General features: G+C 36.0%; 2 protein-coding genes across 2 annotated transcripts; one reads left to right on the top strand and one right to left on the bottom strand.

The window, feature by feature from the left end:
- Positions 4,043-9,527, top strand: LOC109233195 (serine/threonine-protein kinase SRK2I-like). Its single transcript, XM_019398979.1, has 9 exons — positions 4,043-4,431; positions 5,917-5,991; positions 6,071-6,172; positions 6,254-6,307; positions 6,413-6,505; positions 6,636-6,728; positions 8,030-8,134; positions 8,221-8,319; positions 8,806-9,527. Exons 1-9 carry the CDS (start codon positions 4,258-4,260, stop codon positions 9,073-9,075), a joined length of 1,065 nt encoding a protein of 354 aa, XP_019254524.1. The 5' UTR covers positions 4,043-4,257; the 3' UTR covers positions 9,076-9,527.
- On the bottom strand, positions 10,087-15,041 carry LOC109233194 (probable disease resistance protein At5g66900). The gene is made up of 5 exons (XM_019398978.1): positions 14,158-15,041; positions 13,017-13,408; positions 12,371-12,753; positions 11,640-11,851; positions 10,087-11,525 (listed from the first exon to the last, which is right to left on the bottom strand). The coding sequence occupies exons 1-5, from the start codon at positions 14,882-14,884 to the stop codon at positions 10,690-10,692; spliced, it is 2,550 nt and encodes an 849-aa protein (XP_019254523.1). The 5' UTR covers positions 14,885-15,041; the 3' UTR covers positions 10,087-10,689.

The raw sequence follows: 16,065 nt of genomic DNA, 5'->3' as shown, positions 1-16,065 counted from the left end.
ATAATAAAACAATTCTATGTTATTATATCTGTTTAGTAAGACGATTCATAATTTTCATATATTTGGATATCAACTATTGATTTTAATAGTTTATTTGAAGCAATATATTGCTCGATTAAACAAAAGGCAATCGGGGTATGAACATTAATAATTATTATTCTATGTGCATAAAAAGAACATATACTAGGAATGACGTATGTAAGGAAGTATTAGGTGAGATGTGTTTTATTGTATGGTTGTAACTCATAAGAGTCAAAATAAGAATCAAAATAAGAAAACCAATCACATGTATCTAATTAAACTTTGATTATTCATCTTTGTAGGTTTATACAATAACCAATCATCTTGATTTTCGACAAACAAGTCACCATATGACAATCCACAATTAACCAGTCACATATATAACCTGTACTATATTTTTTCACGCATAGCTATTTGACCAATACAAATTTGTATACTATATGACTCGACATACACGTGCAACGCACGTGCCGAGAAACTAGTACTATATTATAAGTGTGAAGCCCAAAGTTAAAAATTGAATTACTAAAATATCCCTCAAAAGTTAGTTGACCCTTTTGTCCTTGAATAAAAAAAATCCTTCATTAATAATTACTTTTAGATTAAAACAGGTGAATGTATTCTGAAAAAATTGTTCCATCTACCTATAGTTATTGTAGGTGTTATTGGTAGTGCCTAAATTCATTCGACTAATTCAATACAAGACCAATGCATTTATTAAATGCAAATTAGAAATTGTCCATTCATATACTACTAGGATTATCTTTTCGTTTCAGTTTTAATTTGCCCAAGCCACTATATATCTTGATGCAAGAACATTTGTTTTTATCAAGAAAAGATGAAACAAATCAGTCATGTTCGGGGGTAAAAAGTTATAAGTACTTTAGATTCTGGCATGATTGCTTAAAAAGTTAAAATTATATCGGCGCAAGGATAAAATTTGTTAACGGAGAAAATCAGGTACAGTTTGTATGTATATTATATTTGCTAATTAGAATAAATGTCAAGAACTCTCAAACATTTTCTTTGATCCTTCAAAACTGTAGTATTATTCTAGTATGAGTAAAAAGAACTAAAAAAATGCAAGAAACTGGATGAGATAGGGTCGGGGAGGAGTGTTGAGGATTGAGTATTTGTCAGTGTTGGGTTCTTTTGTATTGTTCATTACACATTTACTCTTATATGATCACCCTTCGATAAGAAACATTTGACAAGTATCCTATACACTATAGTCACTGCAACACAATTTTTCGGGGGTACATTTTCATCTACCCTTTTAGCTTATAATTATGATCATTTTACTTTAATAGTTAGTCATTCAAATATTTAGCTGTATTTGAAATCAAACCTTCCGAACAGTTCATCTTACATAAACAAAACAATAACAACAACAACAACAACATCCCAGTAAAATCTCATAAGTGGTCTAAGGAGGGCTATGTGTACACAGACCTTACCCCTACTCCGGAGAAGTAAAAAATTTGAAGAAACAATAGTATTTCTGTTTGCTCAAAAGTTATCACATACCTTATGAGTATAAAACAACATAATTAAATTACGGGAAAATCATAGCAAAACGTAATAATCCATTGGACCAAATGAAGGAAACGAAAATAAGTACTCAGAGTTAGGAGGAGAAACATTAAAATCCTTTATTGATAATGTTGATTTGGCCTGCCTCTCCATGAAGAGGTTCAGGGCCTTACAATGGTGTTCTACTCTCTCATAATATGGGTATCATTGTGTTTTTTCTCTTTTTCCTGGATAGTGACCAAGAAGGAGCCCCCTTTTCTAGGATTTTCTCTCTTGGTATTTATAGCTATGAGCTTCGTGAGCTGGCAATTAGTGACCGTGACCACGTTGGGGTTTCGCCTTCATGATGGCGGATGGGCCGTGGCCTTATTGATCAAATCAGGCAAGGGTTAAAAACCGTTAATTCTAAGTGGTCGTACCACTTATTAATCATGAATTAGCTTAAGACGGGATTAACTTCGTTAGTTATCGTGGGGTCGGATTCTGACCCATACAGTTAGTCCCTCCGCTTATTGAGATCGTGCCTTGACCGAGCTCGATGAGCGGATTTCATCGACTGTAGTTTGAGAAACTCGGATAGGGAGGTCGGCTGTCGTTTCGGTCGAGGCCGAATTCTCTTTGGCGATGGCCCTTAGCCTTGTAGAGTGTGAGTGTTTTGTTATTATGTTGTCAAGTCGTCGTTCGGTCAAGGTCGAACTTTCCCCCTTGGCGAAGGCACCTGACCCGTTAACTTAATTCGAGTGAGGTCGAGCTTTGTTGCGCTCCGATCCTTACGTTTGTTTGGGAGCATAACCGTCGACCATAGTGGACGGGTCATATGTTGTGCAGCCGAAGGGAGTAGGGGTACGCTGGATACGTGTTTGGCGACGTCCATCATTCTGAAGGCGCACGGAACATCCTCTCAGCGTTCATGGGTCGTTGCAACTGTTTCGCAGGTGAGACGCCGGTNGGTTTAGGGCCTTACAATGGTGTTTTACTCTCTCATAATATGGGTATCATTGTGTTTTTTCTCTTTTTCCTGGATAGTGACCAAGAAGGAGCCCCCTTTTCTAGGATTTTCTCTCTTGGTATTTATAGCTATGAGCTTCGTAAGCTGGCAATTAGTGGCCGTGACCACGTTGGGGTTTCGCCTTCATGATGGCGGATGGACCGTGGCCTTATTGATCAAATCAGGCAAGGGTTAAAAACCGTTAATTCTAAGTGGTCGTACCACTTATTAATCATGAATTAGCATATGACGGGATTAGTTCGTTAGTTATCGTGGGGTAGGATACTGACCCATATAATTTCAGTTTGGATAAAATACATAACATACTTTAAGGATATTTATTCATATTAATTGCGTATTTTTATGAAGGTGAATAATCCAAATATTGCTACTATAAACAATACAAATGTGCTGCATAAGTTGTGTGATTCTTATTTATATGGAACTCAAAATGGCAACCAAACACGATTGGTAATATTTATGTCCTCTTTATGAAACAAAATTATCCATAACAAGAAAACAAGGATTGCTTCAATTTTAATAAGGCCGATTTAGTGGTCCGCAAAATTACATGTTTCTCTTTTTATTTTATTTTTTGTGTATGACAACATTTATTTTGAGCTTTATACTTTAAGAAGAGATACACGTGCAACGCACATGTTCAGAAACTAATTTATTAAGGAAGTGATGTTGTCTACCAACATAATATTAAAGTACAACTTTCCATTTTTTTTCTTTCCTACTACTAGTATATAAGCTAAGAGTGTTACGTTTATAATGCTTCTTATTCGCACTTTATAACCACCAAGTGGCGAAGATTTAAAAAAAAAAACTCCTCTCTATTAAGCTATTATGATTGTATAAATTAATAACAGAGTTTAGATAATTAAGTAATTTAACCTTGACACAGTCGGATATAATTTCATCTTATAATATAATTTCAGTAGTAACAGAGGATTTTGGGAAAAGAAATGTAATTTATTAGGAATCTCATCTTTTTTATTTCCAAAGAAAGAAACTGGGAAACAAACATCAGCCAAATATGAACACTTTCAATTGGACCGACCAGTGTCATATATGCCTTACCTCAAAACGTGGGTCACGCCAAAATGCACCATATCCATTTGGTGGATAATTCTGTTACATAAAAACACAAAGCATAGTCCCATCACAAAATTGACCAACAAAAAAAAAAAAAAACTAAAAAAGAAAAAGCAAAGAAAATGACAAAAATAAAGACAAAGGTGGATAAATACAAGGAACATCTAATCAGTTGCTGTCGCAACTTGCAAAAGACGCAGTCGTTTTTAACGTCCAGCTTATCAAAACGGTGCCGTTTATATCTTCTCTTACCAACTTATCGTCGCTTCCTTCTTCCTCAATCCATTTCAACTGTTGCAGAGAGAGAAAGATAAGAAAGAGACTTTTAATAAAAAAAAATAAAGATATTTTCATTACCTTGCCGACCATACATAAAAATATCTACTCCAATAACTTCATGACCGGAAAAAGGTCAAAAGTACGAAAAAGCCACCGCCTTTCTCCTCTATTTTTCTCCGTTTCTTCACAGACAGCTCCTTATCTGAGGGTAAAAGCGACTTACCACTTCGATCACCTGCTCCGGTAACTTGAGCCATTGGAAAGGCAGCTCTGGGATGTAAATCGGAGCTTCGGCTTTCTTTAAGAGTGCAGCTGAATCTGAGTTAACAAACGAAATGGATCGAGGTCTGATTCCGGGTCCGGGTATGGATATGCCGATCATGCACGACAGTGACCGGTACGATCTTGTTAAAGATATCGGGTCGGGTAATTTTGGGGTTGCGAGGTTGATGAGAGATAAGCAGACTAAAGAGCTAGTTGCTGTCAAGTATATCGAAAGAGGCGATAAGGTTAGTTCCTCATGTAAATTTGGATTCATGGAATTACTAATTCTGCTCATTTTTACCTGCTTTAAATTTCCGTTATTTCTTTCTTCGCTACCATTGCCTGAATACTCAGCTGAATGCCAGTTTTTCTGGTTCGTTTATACCCACTGATTTCGGCTTAATCTATAAGAGTTTATTTTTTTCAAATATATTATTTCTGCTAAGGTACTCTGCACCTGTTTATACTCTTAGATCTGCCTTTGTTAAATTGCGGGTGTTAAATGAGGTCATTTTCATTGGTGTGAGTTCCGTGAACTACTTTTTTAGCAGATTTATTTATAGCAGGATAATTGTGATAAGTTCTTTGAATTCTTTAACAGGTTAAATGCAATAATATTATTTATTACTTTTTTGGGAAACTATCAAAGTGGTTATCTAGAAGGGGCTGATTTTGCTTCAACTTTGTTTTCTGGTAGGTTGAGTAACATGCACCACTTGGTAATATTTACACTAGGTACTAGTCAATTTTGCTGCTCAAACTGGCTGGGAAAGGTTCTGTTTTGAGTGATCTTCTGGCTGGTTTCTCAAGAAAAATGAACACATTGTCACATTTAGGACTAGATATTTGTAGTGCAGATAGTAAAACGTCAGTCCAACATTGAATAATCCAACTTCATGGATGAGTCTGGCTCTAGTACCCTGATAAAAATATGTACTTAACCTCAAAAAGTTAGTTTAAGAGATCGGATAGAACAAAACCATATAAAGAGACTACAGCCCTTACCCTCAATGGTTTGAGCATATTTAGACAATAAGTGGGTATGAAACCCTCATACTCATTTCTGTGACCATATCAGACGTTCCCATATATAATAAAATTAGGAATTGAGAGTATTTTCTTTTTAGCAGGCTGAGCAACGGAGAGTATTAGAGTAAAATAAGTTATTCAGTGGATTTTTAGTTGCAAAATGCATTAACTGTATTCCTGGCTATGGGTTTTCAGGCTGTATGCAAGCATGTGTGTATTTAGGTATTACTAGTTCATCTTTTTAAAACACTCGCTGCAGACTTTATCATGTGCTTTACAGCTATGTTGTGCAGTAAGTTATTTGTGCTTTAACATGTTATACTTTCCTTGACCTGCAGTTTGCTAATAATATGTGTTTCACTAGATCTAAAAGATCTATCTGATATTTCTGATCATAAGCTGTGCTCTTTATCCAAAATAATAGTACTAATAATAACAGTAATGAAATAAATAAATAAAATCATAAGCTGTGGTCAATCTTGATGAAGCTTTGTATTGGATTGTACTCCAATGCCTAATATGACCTAGTCTAAGCTCTAGCGCTTGTAATTATAGACCTTTTAACTGAGCCACCCTAGTCCCTCTCTTCCACACATTAGATGAAAGGACCAATTCAATATTATGATGAAAAGTTTGTAGTGTGAATTATATGGGCTGCATATGACACTGCTCATTTCTTCTCCCATCTTCTGGCCTTGCAGATAGATGAAAATGTTCAGCGGGAGATAATCAATCACAGGTCCCTGAGGCATCCTAACATAATTAGATTCAGAGAGGTTTGCCACTGACTGCCCCTATAGATCCTAGATAGGATGTTATATATTTATGACTGGTCTGCTTAAAATTTTACTCTAGGTGATTTTGACGCCAACTCATCTCGCTATTGTGATGGAATATGCATCGGGTGGGGAGCTTTTTGAGAGAATTTCTAATGCAGGGCGTTTCAATGAGGATGAGGTATTTAACCTGTTAATTGTAGAACATTTTGCTTATGGTAGTGCGAGATTTGTAGGGTTAACATAATCTCTTCTTGCACAGGCTCGCTTCTTTTTCCAGCAGCTTATATCTGGCGTCAGCTACTGTCACTCCATGGTAATGACTTGCCCTGAATATTTACTCAATTTCTTTTAGTTTATATAATACGGAGATCATATTGGAACTTTATTCAGCCTGTTTCTGTTGTACTTCTTATTGAAGCAAGTATGTCATCGGGACTTGAAGCTGGAAAATACATTGCTTGATGGAAGCCCTGCTCCTCGGCTAAAAATTTGTGATTTTGGGTATTCCAAGGTACTAGGGCTCCCCATCATTAGCCACTCACAGAGCTGTCTAGGTCTTCTTAATTTCATACAAGATACATATACAGCTTGTATGCATATCTGCTCCCTGCTTTCTTAATCTTGAGTTGCACTTTTTGCAGTCTTCTCTGCTGCATTCGCAACCAAAATCAACAGTGGGAACTCCTGCTTATATTGCTCCAGAAGTTTTGTTGAGGCAAGAATATGATGGCAAGGTAAATTGGTTTAATGTGCTATGTAATAGCAGCACTGATACTTTTATGTAAAAAAGTAATAACAGCAAGTACCAATAATTTTTGTTTTCGAAGTTCCTTTTGTGATGCATGTGAATGCTTCCTGCACATCCGAAGTGAGCTTTACTTTGACCGACATTTACTTATTGTCATCTGGAATGTCCAGCTGAGCATCCTTCTTATCCCCACTCCCCATAAGTGGGGAAAGAGAGCAGATGGTGTTCTTGATGAGCAGAGGCATAAGTGGATTCAGTATATTACTTAAATTGCTTCCCAACCACAAAAAAAAAAATAAGTAGATTATGAAAATTAGGCCTTATAGAACTCCATATCTGGGCGACTGAAATATAAAGAAATGTGAAACTTATTAAAGGAGCATTTCTGGGCCATTTCGCTTGAGGCCATGATATGTTGGGTAAGCAATCTTGTATGACCAGCTGCTAGGTTCATATCCTTTTTGGGATTTTGACTTCTTTGTCTCCACACAATAGCTAGTCTAGTCCTGTTATTTCTAGTTATGTTGAATGCTTCAATAGTGAGGTGCTAGTAACAACAACAACAACAACAACAAACCCGGTGTAATAGAAGCTTGGGAAATTTTGTTTAGAATGAAGTATCACAGGTATAGAAGCTTGCTGTTTCTCAACTTTAGTTCTTAAGGACTGGATTCTGTTAGTGCTGCCCATTGAACAACCTCTAATATTAAATTGTTAATATATTGTTAACCAACCTAATCAAAAATATAGCGTGAGAATTACACCTTGTGTGTGTTTATATAGTGAAGGGTTGCTAGGTTGTTGATGAAGGAGAAGTGGAAAGGAAGAATACTTTTATTATGCAGAAGTCAAAAAAACAAAATTTTGTGTCTAGAATATGCCTCAACTTTCTCTGTAACTTGCCAATGTAGGTTTCTGGTGGGTTTTCTATAGGAAAGTATATTTCTATTACTGGATTTAAGGTTTCCGGGGGGTTTTACTTTAAGCAAGTTAGACCAGAAGTTGAGGTATATTTTAGTGACAAAATTTTGTTTTGTGACTATTGCACTGTAAAAGATTAGCTCGGTTAGCATCCATGAAATTTCACTCAACCTTGGCCTTGTAACATCTGTTGTATTCTTCTCTCTAACGAGGACGAATAGCTTCTCAGGTGTTCATTCTAACTATAGCTTCTCAATGTGTTGAGTACTTACTATGTATTCTATCATGATGGCTTACTTTTGTACTGTGTTATTTTGACATGAACTTCAATCAACAAGAGAATGTCACAGATTGTTATTATTTCAGGTTGCAGATGTGTGGTCGTGTGGGGTGACATTGTATGTCATGTTAGTGGGTGCTTACCCTTTTGAGGATCCTGATGAACCAAAAGATTTCCGGAAGACGATAAACGTACATCTTAATCATTATCATGACTTCATTCCAATTTCTTTCGGATTTCTTATTACAAAATGTTAACCCCTGGCTTTGCTGCACAGAGAATCCTGAGTGTGCAGTATTCTATTCCAGATAACATTCAGATATCTGAGGAATGTCGCCACTTAATCTCTAGGATCTTTGTTGGAGATCCGGCACAGGTTAGTGTGGTTTTAAAAGTAATCAGTATGCGAACGTGGGTAGATAGAGTTTTGGCATGTCCCTGTTGTGATTGCATTAGAATTTTGACTACAATCTGATCCAAGCTTGCCTATAGTAGTAATTGCTGACCACCATCCAACTACATTGTTGTTAAGGCACTTCTTTGAAAATGTTGTCTAGCCCCATCTTATACAGTCCTGATTGACTGGCATGAAGTTAATAAATATAATTTGACTTATGTGTTAAACCTGTAATAGTAGGAAACAAATACACTACTTATACATTCTCCAAATAAAAAAAACTACACTGCTTATAGGAATGTATAAAGTGGGATGAAGAGAAAAATAACCAGAATTTTCTTAATTCTTCAAGTGTGTCAAACATTTTGAGATATTGCCAAAAGGGTGTCACAGAGTAGTCTTCAAGATAATACAGATTGTAGTTATCACTTATGCTTATGCCATCTTCCGTTGCACATGGCACAGAGGATCACAATGCCTGAAATCAAAAATCATGTATGGTTTCTGAAGAATCTTCCGGCAGATTTAATGGACGATAAGATGATAAGTGACCAGTTTGAAGAGCCCGATCAGCCAATGCAGAGCATAGATACGATCATGCAAATAATCTCAGAGGCAACAGTACCACCAGTTGGCTTGTATAACTTGGAAATGATGGATGATGACATGGATGACTTGGATTCAGATCCTGATCTTGATATTGATAGCAGCGGGGAGATCATATATGCAATGTGAGTGCACCTCACTGCCATGCTTGTGAAAGAAGTCGTACTGCATTCTTACGAGAACATTTCTGGACTTGTTGGTGTTCAAGGCATAGAGATTATTGAATACTCAGCAGCAAGAACATGGACTAACAATGCTTGTAATCAATCAAGTTCTTATCCTGGAAAGGGGCTTTTAGTGTACCCATGAATTATTTCTCCTATCGCCATAGGAGGAATTGGCTAAAAAAGTAATGGAGTTTTCATACTTGAGTTCAAAATCTCTTCTCTTACAGTGTTATACAGTGAAGTTCGTTTGTAACTCTTGTACTTGCTTATTTGCTTTTGTGTCAAACCATGTGTCTTTGTGGTTTTTGTAAGTTTGAGATGCTTATAGTCTTAGGGCTTGTGTATTACAATATTGTTAGCAAAGATTTTCCTTTCTGTATAGTTTAACTGCCCTTCTGGTTGATGTTATATTTTCCTTAATAGCATAGTGCATTTTTCCTATTATGGTCAAGTGACATCCAGAGACCTCTGACAAAGTTTGTGGTAAGGTTGTACCATGAGGTGTGTTGCTAAATTTTTGAAGAAATTACTAAGGCAATGATCCTTGAGGAACGCAAAAGCAAAATGCCTCAATTCCAAGCTAAGTTGGGGTCAGTTATATGAATCCTCATTATCTACATTACATTATTTAAGTCTGTTTCAGTCCAACATTATATAGAAATTTCCAGGTTCTGTTGGCAAACAATCCACAGCCTCGCAATCAAATACAGCAAGAAATCATAGTTGCCGGAGGTTAAGAATCAGCGTTGGAAATTCTGAATAAGAGCAATGCCTCGGCACATGGTCTCCAAAAAGTGGGTTAGAATCTCCCCCAAATAACCTCCAGTCATAATCGATGCCAGCGCTCATAGGGAATGTTTGGGAAGTAACTGGCGACTAATCTCAACTTTTTTTGCAACTCTACTGCTTAAATCACATGTTATATCATCTAGCTCTTGTTGTGTTAAGTTGAAACTTTTGTACGATAGCCTGCTTATTAAAGATTGAGGTCAAACTTGTATTAACATTTCAGCATCTGAGTAATAGATGGCAGAATCATTTAAAAACCTAATCTGCAAGAATTGCCACTGTTCCGTGCGGCTCTTTGTCAACAGCAACGAAATGGTTCCTTGCTAATCAAATCTTTCTTCCTTTTTAACATAAAAAAACAAAACATCTATGCTACTATGGATTGCAGACAGTAGTATTCCATGCATATATAGGAATATATCAGGGTCCAAATCCCTCTCCAAATTTAAGGATACGAAGAAATGGCCCTTCCATAAATTCAATATACTAAACTCATCTTGAGCTTCTCGACGTTCAAACTCAAATTAGTTTCCGGCGTTACTAGCTTTTCTGCATATTAACTTTAATGACAGCTCCTAATAAGATGTCAATTCTTGACAGTGGTATGAATCTCATGAAGTAATATAATCAATCTTGAGCTGTATCTTTCAAAATTCACTGAAAATAAAGTTGGAGAAAGTTCAAATTTTGTGTTGGGTATTAGAACAGATGCAACTAGTACTGCCTTCATCCCCAGCTACCAGTTCTGCTCAGTTTGTTCTAGTCCCAAAGTTGCTTCAAGAATGATTTACAATGATTTATGCAGCAAATTCAAATTGATATCCTCTTTTATCACAGTGATTCTCAGATTCCTCAGATGTTCCTTGTAATATTCCCACAATGAGGCTGTTTCTTCATCACATACAACATCTTCCAATTTCACAAGTCTTAGCACAGAATCGGGCAGCTCAGTAAACCCCAGGCGACTACCCATGCAGATAGTCCGTAAAGAACAGAGTTGATCCATTTCTGTTGGCAAGAAATCCAGTTCCACACAATCATATACATCCAGAAACCCCAATCTATTAAGTTTTACTACTGACTTTGGCAACTCGGATAATTTTGTACAAGAATGAAGCCTCAGTACTTCCAAATTTGTCAACTTTCCAAGCTCTTCGGGGAGGGCAACTAATTCGTGACAATAACAAATGCTGAGCTTTTTAAGATCAACAAGATCACATATTTCAGCTGGTACTTCCACTAAATCATTGCAGTACTCGATATTCATCTCTACGAGTTTTGGCCACATGTAAGACATATTGGCAGCATAGTTTTCAAATGCCTCACCAATTTCACACATGATGAAGGAGATTTTCCGCAAATTTGGCAGCTGCAAGTTTGCTGTAAAAATGGACGTAACAGAGATGCGTTCCAGGCTGATTCTCTTAAGATTGAGCAGAGAACAAAACTGAAAGTTATTTAATTTGGTTGGGAAGAAATAATTGTTTGTCACAATCAGAGTTTTCAATTGGCTCATTTGCTCTACAAAAGGGGGTAAGTTGTAGGTCTTTGCTTCAAAGTTCAACACAAGTACTTCAACTTTAGGAAATTGCACGTTATACCAGTCAGACACAAAGTCTTCATCTGCAATTCAGATTCATGAAGTTGTAACTAACTAGCTGAGGCAAGATGAAGCAAGTTTGCAAAAGACATTTCTATTCTTGCCCTAAAAAGGAGCACAAGGGATGGATAACAAACCTGTGAATATAGACAAAACTTCCGCCTGAAGTGGTTGAAGTCTTTGTTGAGACCACCACTTAGGAAAGTCATTCCCCTTGATGTTGATATATAGTCTCTTTCTCTCTTCTACTGTGTTCTCATCACACTGGTGGATAACCAGTTCTCTCAGCAGATCATGCTGCTGTATGTAATGCAAGTTATGTAATCCAAGAACTGCTGGTGCATCCTTTCTGGAAATCAGCACGAACTAAACAATTAGATTTTGGAGATGTAGAGGTCAGATCCTTCGAGATGTAAATTCTAAGATCCGGGGTTACGGATTCTAGTACGGATACGGATGTGGGGATCAGGCTAAAAATAATTCAAAAAAATAAAAATATCTCTAAATTATGAGAAAATTTTGAGGAATACTAACGTATAGCTTGTAAAGTGTGGATTTCTTTTTTATTCTCTAGTTGTAGATGAGTAAAGGATTGATTTCCTAGATAAGACATGCTATTTTCTTCCCTAGTTTTGGTTCTGATTTCGGGAATCAAATTGTATCTCGTCTCGGATTTTTCATTTGTCGTGGTTAGAGTACCCAAAATTGTTTGACCAGATCCGGTACGGATCCCATACCCACATCCATATTAGTGTCGTGTCGGCACAGGTGCGGCACCTAAACTGCTGTGTCAGAGCAACTTACTTCCATGCAGTAATTACACGTAGAAAGTAGCAAATACATTAGAGTTTCAAGACAAAAGTGATACCTTGCAAGGGCGAGATTAACCAGATTTTCTGAAGAGAGTTGAAAGAAGATTGCCATTGCCTTCATGCCATCTTCATCTAAATTGTATCGTTCCACCCACATATCCAAAAGTGCAGAAGCATGAATTCTGTGGTCTTCAGGAAATGATCCTAGATCCAGGTAGCAGTCTCTTAATGTAGTTGCTTCGCTGCTATATAGATCTATTTCATCCAATGCATCAATGCTAGCTCGCAGAGTGCGAAGCAGATCATTCTCGGTAGGAAAGAGAATTTGTCTTTTAGACTGCAACATCACTCTGTTAAACCATATCAACTCAGGCTGGCCACACAATGATCGGCCAACAACTTTAAGAGCAAGTGGAAAACCACAACAGCTTCTCACCACCTGCCATTTTTACCACCAGTTAGCACCATGTAAAAGTACTTTGATATTACAACACAAAATAGAGAACTTTATAAGTTACTATGAATTAGGCAGATCCTTTGGAGAACATCACACCTCTAGTATTTAGCTAAAAGCCTAAAACGCATTTTTTACTCTTTAATATTTCAAACACATGCACAATAGCATTTTACATATACATTTCACCTGTTTTGATAACCAAATAATTATTTTAAAAGACCCTTTTAAACATAGATATGTTTTACCGTATGAACAAGATCAAGTCGAACGTTAGGGATGCTATCTTTAAAAGCTGAACTATTGAAAAGAGCCTTCGCGTCCTTCTCACTCAAAAGATTTAATTTATATGTATCAAATTTCGGGAACACAGATCTTGAGGTGACCAAAATCTTAAATCCAGGTATCTGAAATATAAAACTTTCGATGACAAAATCTGATTCAGACCAAACATCGTCCAGCACCAGAAGTACAGGTTGAGATGTGCTTCTCCTTAGGAGGCTATTGAGTTGGCAGATTGCAGCATATTCAGAAGCAAAGTCTGGCCCCTTGTAACCTTTCATCTCAAAAATTTCCCCAACAATGCGCTTGATGTTTGCTGTTTTGGAAACAGTGACAAAAAAGATGTCCCTGTATTTGTCTGTTAAGAGAGAATTAGATTAAATATGCTCAAAGATCATCAAGAAGCTTATTATAACATAAGAACATGATGCAACATTATATATGTCAACTGTTCTTGCTTTAAGTTGAAAAATCCGTATGGCTAATAACTGTATTTAACAAAAAGAAACTGCTTTTTTTATTTTATTTCAGGAGATAAAAAACAAAATATAGCCTTTAGGTACAAGGGACTTTCAGCTTTCTTCCATACTATCAAAAGGATTTTATGACACCAGAGAATGAGGAAAACAACTTCGCAGATAGATACAATAAATCGAAACCCAGAACAAAATTCTTATTTTTCCTTCTCTTAACAAGAAAACATAACATTCTGCTCGTGTCAATATTCAAGCGGTTGCTATCAATCATAAAAATAAGATGTATATGTCAGAATTCAACTCATTGACGGACAGACGAACTATTGCTTGTCAAATTGATCCAGGTAGCATATAAATTCACAATTCCGATACAAAGGGGACTAGGGGAGAATTAGCTAAGTGAACTTACAAAGGAATGCAAGAAGTTTCTTCTAAGGACATCAGTGAATTATTGTAAAAAGAAGATTTACAATTCTTGAAACTGATGACACATATCTTCCGAAGGACTAATTTAACAATGGTAACAACAACAACAACAGCTATTCTTAGTCCCAAACAAGTTGGAGTCGTTAAGTAAAACTAATAATCAAAGCTTTAGGGCAAGTGATTGACATCAAACATATTATAATACCTTTGATATCATCCTCTTGACAAACCATTGCAGCCAAAGTAGTCTTTCCACAGCCAGCAGGAGCAGAAAGAACCACCACCTGCTCTTTCTCCTCAAGCAGCTTTACTTTCAATTCTTGAAGTGGCAAATCAAATCCAACCACAGAATCTGAAACTTGTGGCACGTCAGACCAACCTGAAAATCCATTCCCATTTGTGCTACCAAAACTATTACCACCATTCATCCACCCTGAAGACCCATTAGAGTTTGTAAATCCAATACTAGTCCCATTCGTCAACGAAATGTCTCTCAACATGGAGCTAATCTGATCCAATTTCTTACCATGTTCAATCACATTGACAAGAATAATTTTACTATCTCTACACACCTGAATAAAACCATGAACTTGGCAAAACCTAACCAGTGAATTTTCTAACTTGGTCAATTTCCTCGAGTAGTTCCATTTTTTCAAAGCGTCGTAGCATTTAGTCTTGGAACACTTACGGACTAGTTCTTCACCTGCTAATAGCTGCTTCTTGAACATTTCTATTTCGCATTCTCGGCCGTCTAGTGCTTTGTTTAGCCTCTCGATGTCATCGAACACTGGTTTGATATCATTAAGTGTGTTGTTTAAGCTTTGGAATTTGGAACGGAAAGTGGCAATTTTTATGCCAACATCAATAACGGCTTTGAGTAGCATGTCGAAGACTGGACCCAGAGCAGCTCCTCCCAACAGAGTTGCGGCCATTGCTAAATGCTACACCCCCAAAATGGCCGAATTTAGGAAAGTTGTAAGTGTGAGCCTAAGAGTTAAAGCATTGGGATGCTGAGAAGATACTATGCCAAGAGCTCGCAATTGGCTGGAAATTTCGTCCTCAATTTGTTGACTTTTGTCAAGTTAGCGAGTCAAGCATCTTGTCGCTATCCCACTCACATAGTGAAGTTTCCGACTAAGCTGTGAGTTTGATTTAACGCAAATATCAGGATACTCTTTTTATTTTAGGGTAAGTGTACATAATTAGATTAGAGTACAATTATTTTGCAACCCAACCAAAGTGTCCTTCTTTTGGACTCAAGCAATCATAATGTATGAAAAAAAGGAATGTGCACCATAATATGTATAGCGCGATGGGCACGTTTATCTGTTAATGTATAGCGCGGTGAATAATCGCGCTTTATTTGAACTTAAATCGAAAAAGGGTTCAAAATGCCCCTAAACTATTGGAAAAGGTTTAAAAATATCCTTCATCCACTTATTGGGCTAAAAATACCCCTCCATCCATCTTTTTGGTTCACCTATGCCCTTTGACCGTTAGGTCAATGCTGAATTAAAAATAATTATTATTCTTTTTGTAAAACTTGAAAAAAATATTTTACAAAATATTTTCGTTTTTTTAAACTAATGCACCAATAATCCACTAATTTAGTAAAGTCTTCTTCTTCTCTTTATTAAGTTTTTACAAAAAATAATTCAGTTTTTGCAAAAAAATATTATTTTTTTCATTTTTTAAAGCATTTTTTTGTAAAAACTGAAAAAAATTGTAAAAAACAGAAAAAAAAAATNTGAAAAAAATTGTAAAAACAGAAAAAAAATATTTTTAATAAAATATTTTCGTTTTTTAAAAACTGAAAAAAATTATTTTCAACAAAATATTTTAGTTTTTGAAAAATATTTTTTTTTCATTTTTTCCAATTTTTTTAAAAAAAGGAAAATATTTTTTCTTAAAAAAAAACTGAAAAACGAAAAATAAAACGAAATGCTTTAAAAAAACTGAAAAAAATAAAAATATTTTGTTGAAAATATTTTTTTCAGTTTTTAAAAAACCAAAATATTTTATTAAAAACGTTTTTTTTCAGTGTTTACAAAAAAAATGCTTTAAAACTGAAAAAATGAAAAAAAAAAAATTTTATTCTAAAAACTGAATTATT

This window comes from Nicotiana attenuata, chromosome 10, assembly GCF_001879085.1.
Source record: "Nicotiana attenuata strain UT chromosome 10, NIATTr2, whole genome shotgun sequence".
NCBI lineage: Eukaryota > Viridiplantae > Streptophyta > Magnoliopsida > Solanales > Solanaceae > Nicotiana > Nicotiana attenuata.
The sequence above is the reverse complement of the archived record's forward strand: the minus strand, read 5'-3'. Positions and strand labels throughout refer to the sequence as shown.

What these genes read in the sequence shown, in the direction of transcription:
- LOC109233194 (XM_019398978.1), bottom strand. Translation starts at nt 14,884, where the DNA reads ATGGCCGCAACTCTGTTGGGAGGAGCTGCTCTGGGTCCAGTCTTCGAC. An exon ending in TCAAGAGGATGATATCAAAG is followed by an intron (nt 13,409 to 14,157) that starts GTATTATAATAT and finishes CTCTCTTAACAG; the next exon opens with ACAAATACAGGGACATCTTT. An exon ending in GACTTGATCTTGTTCATACG is followed by an intron (nt 12,754 to 13,016) that starts GTAAAACATATC and finishes TAAAAATGGCAG; the next exon opens with GTGGTGAGAAGCTGTTGTGG.
- LOC109233195 (XM_019398979.1), top strand. Translation starts at nt 4,258, where the DNA reads ATGGATCGAGGTCTGATTCCGGGTCCGGGTATGGATATGCCGATCATG. An exon ending in ATATCGAAAGAGGCGATAAG is followed by an intron (nt 4,432 to 5,916) that starts GTTAGTTCCTCA and finishes CTGGCCTTGCAG; the next exon opens with ATAGATGAAAATGTTCAGCG. An exon ending in ATTTCCGGAAGACGATAAAC is followed by an intron (nt 8,135 to 8,220) that starts GTACATCTTAAT and finishes TTTGCTGCACAG; the next exon opens with AGAATCCTGAGTGTGCAGTA.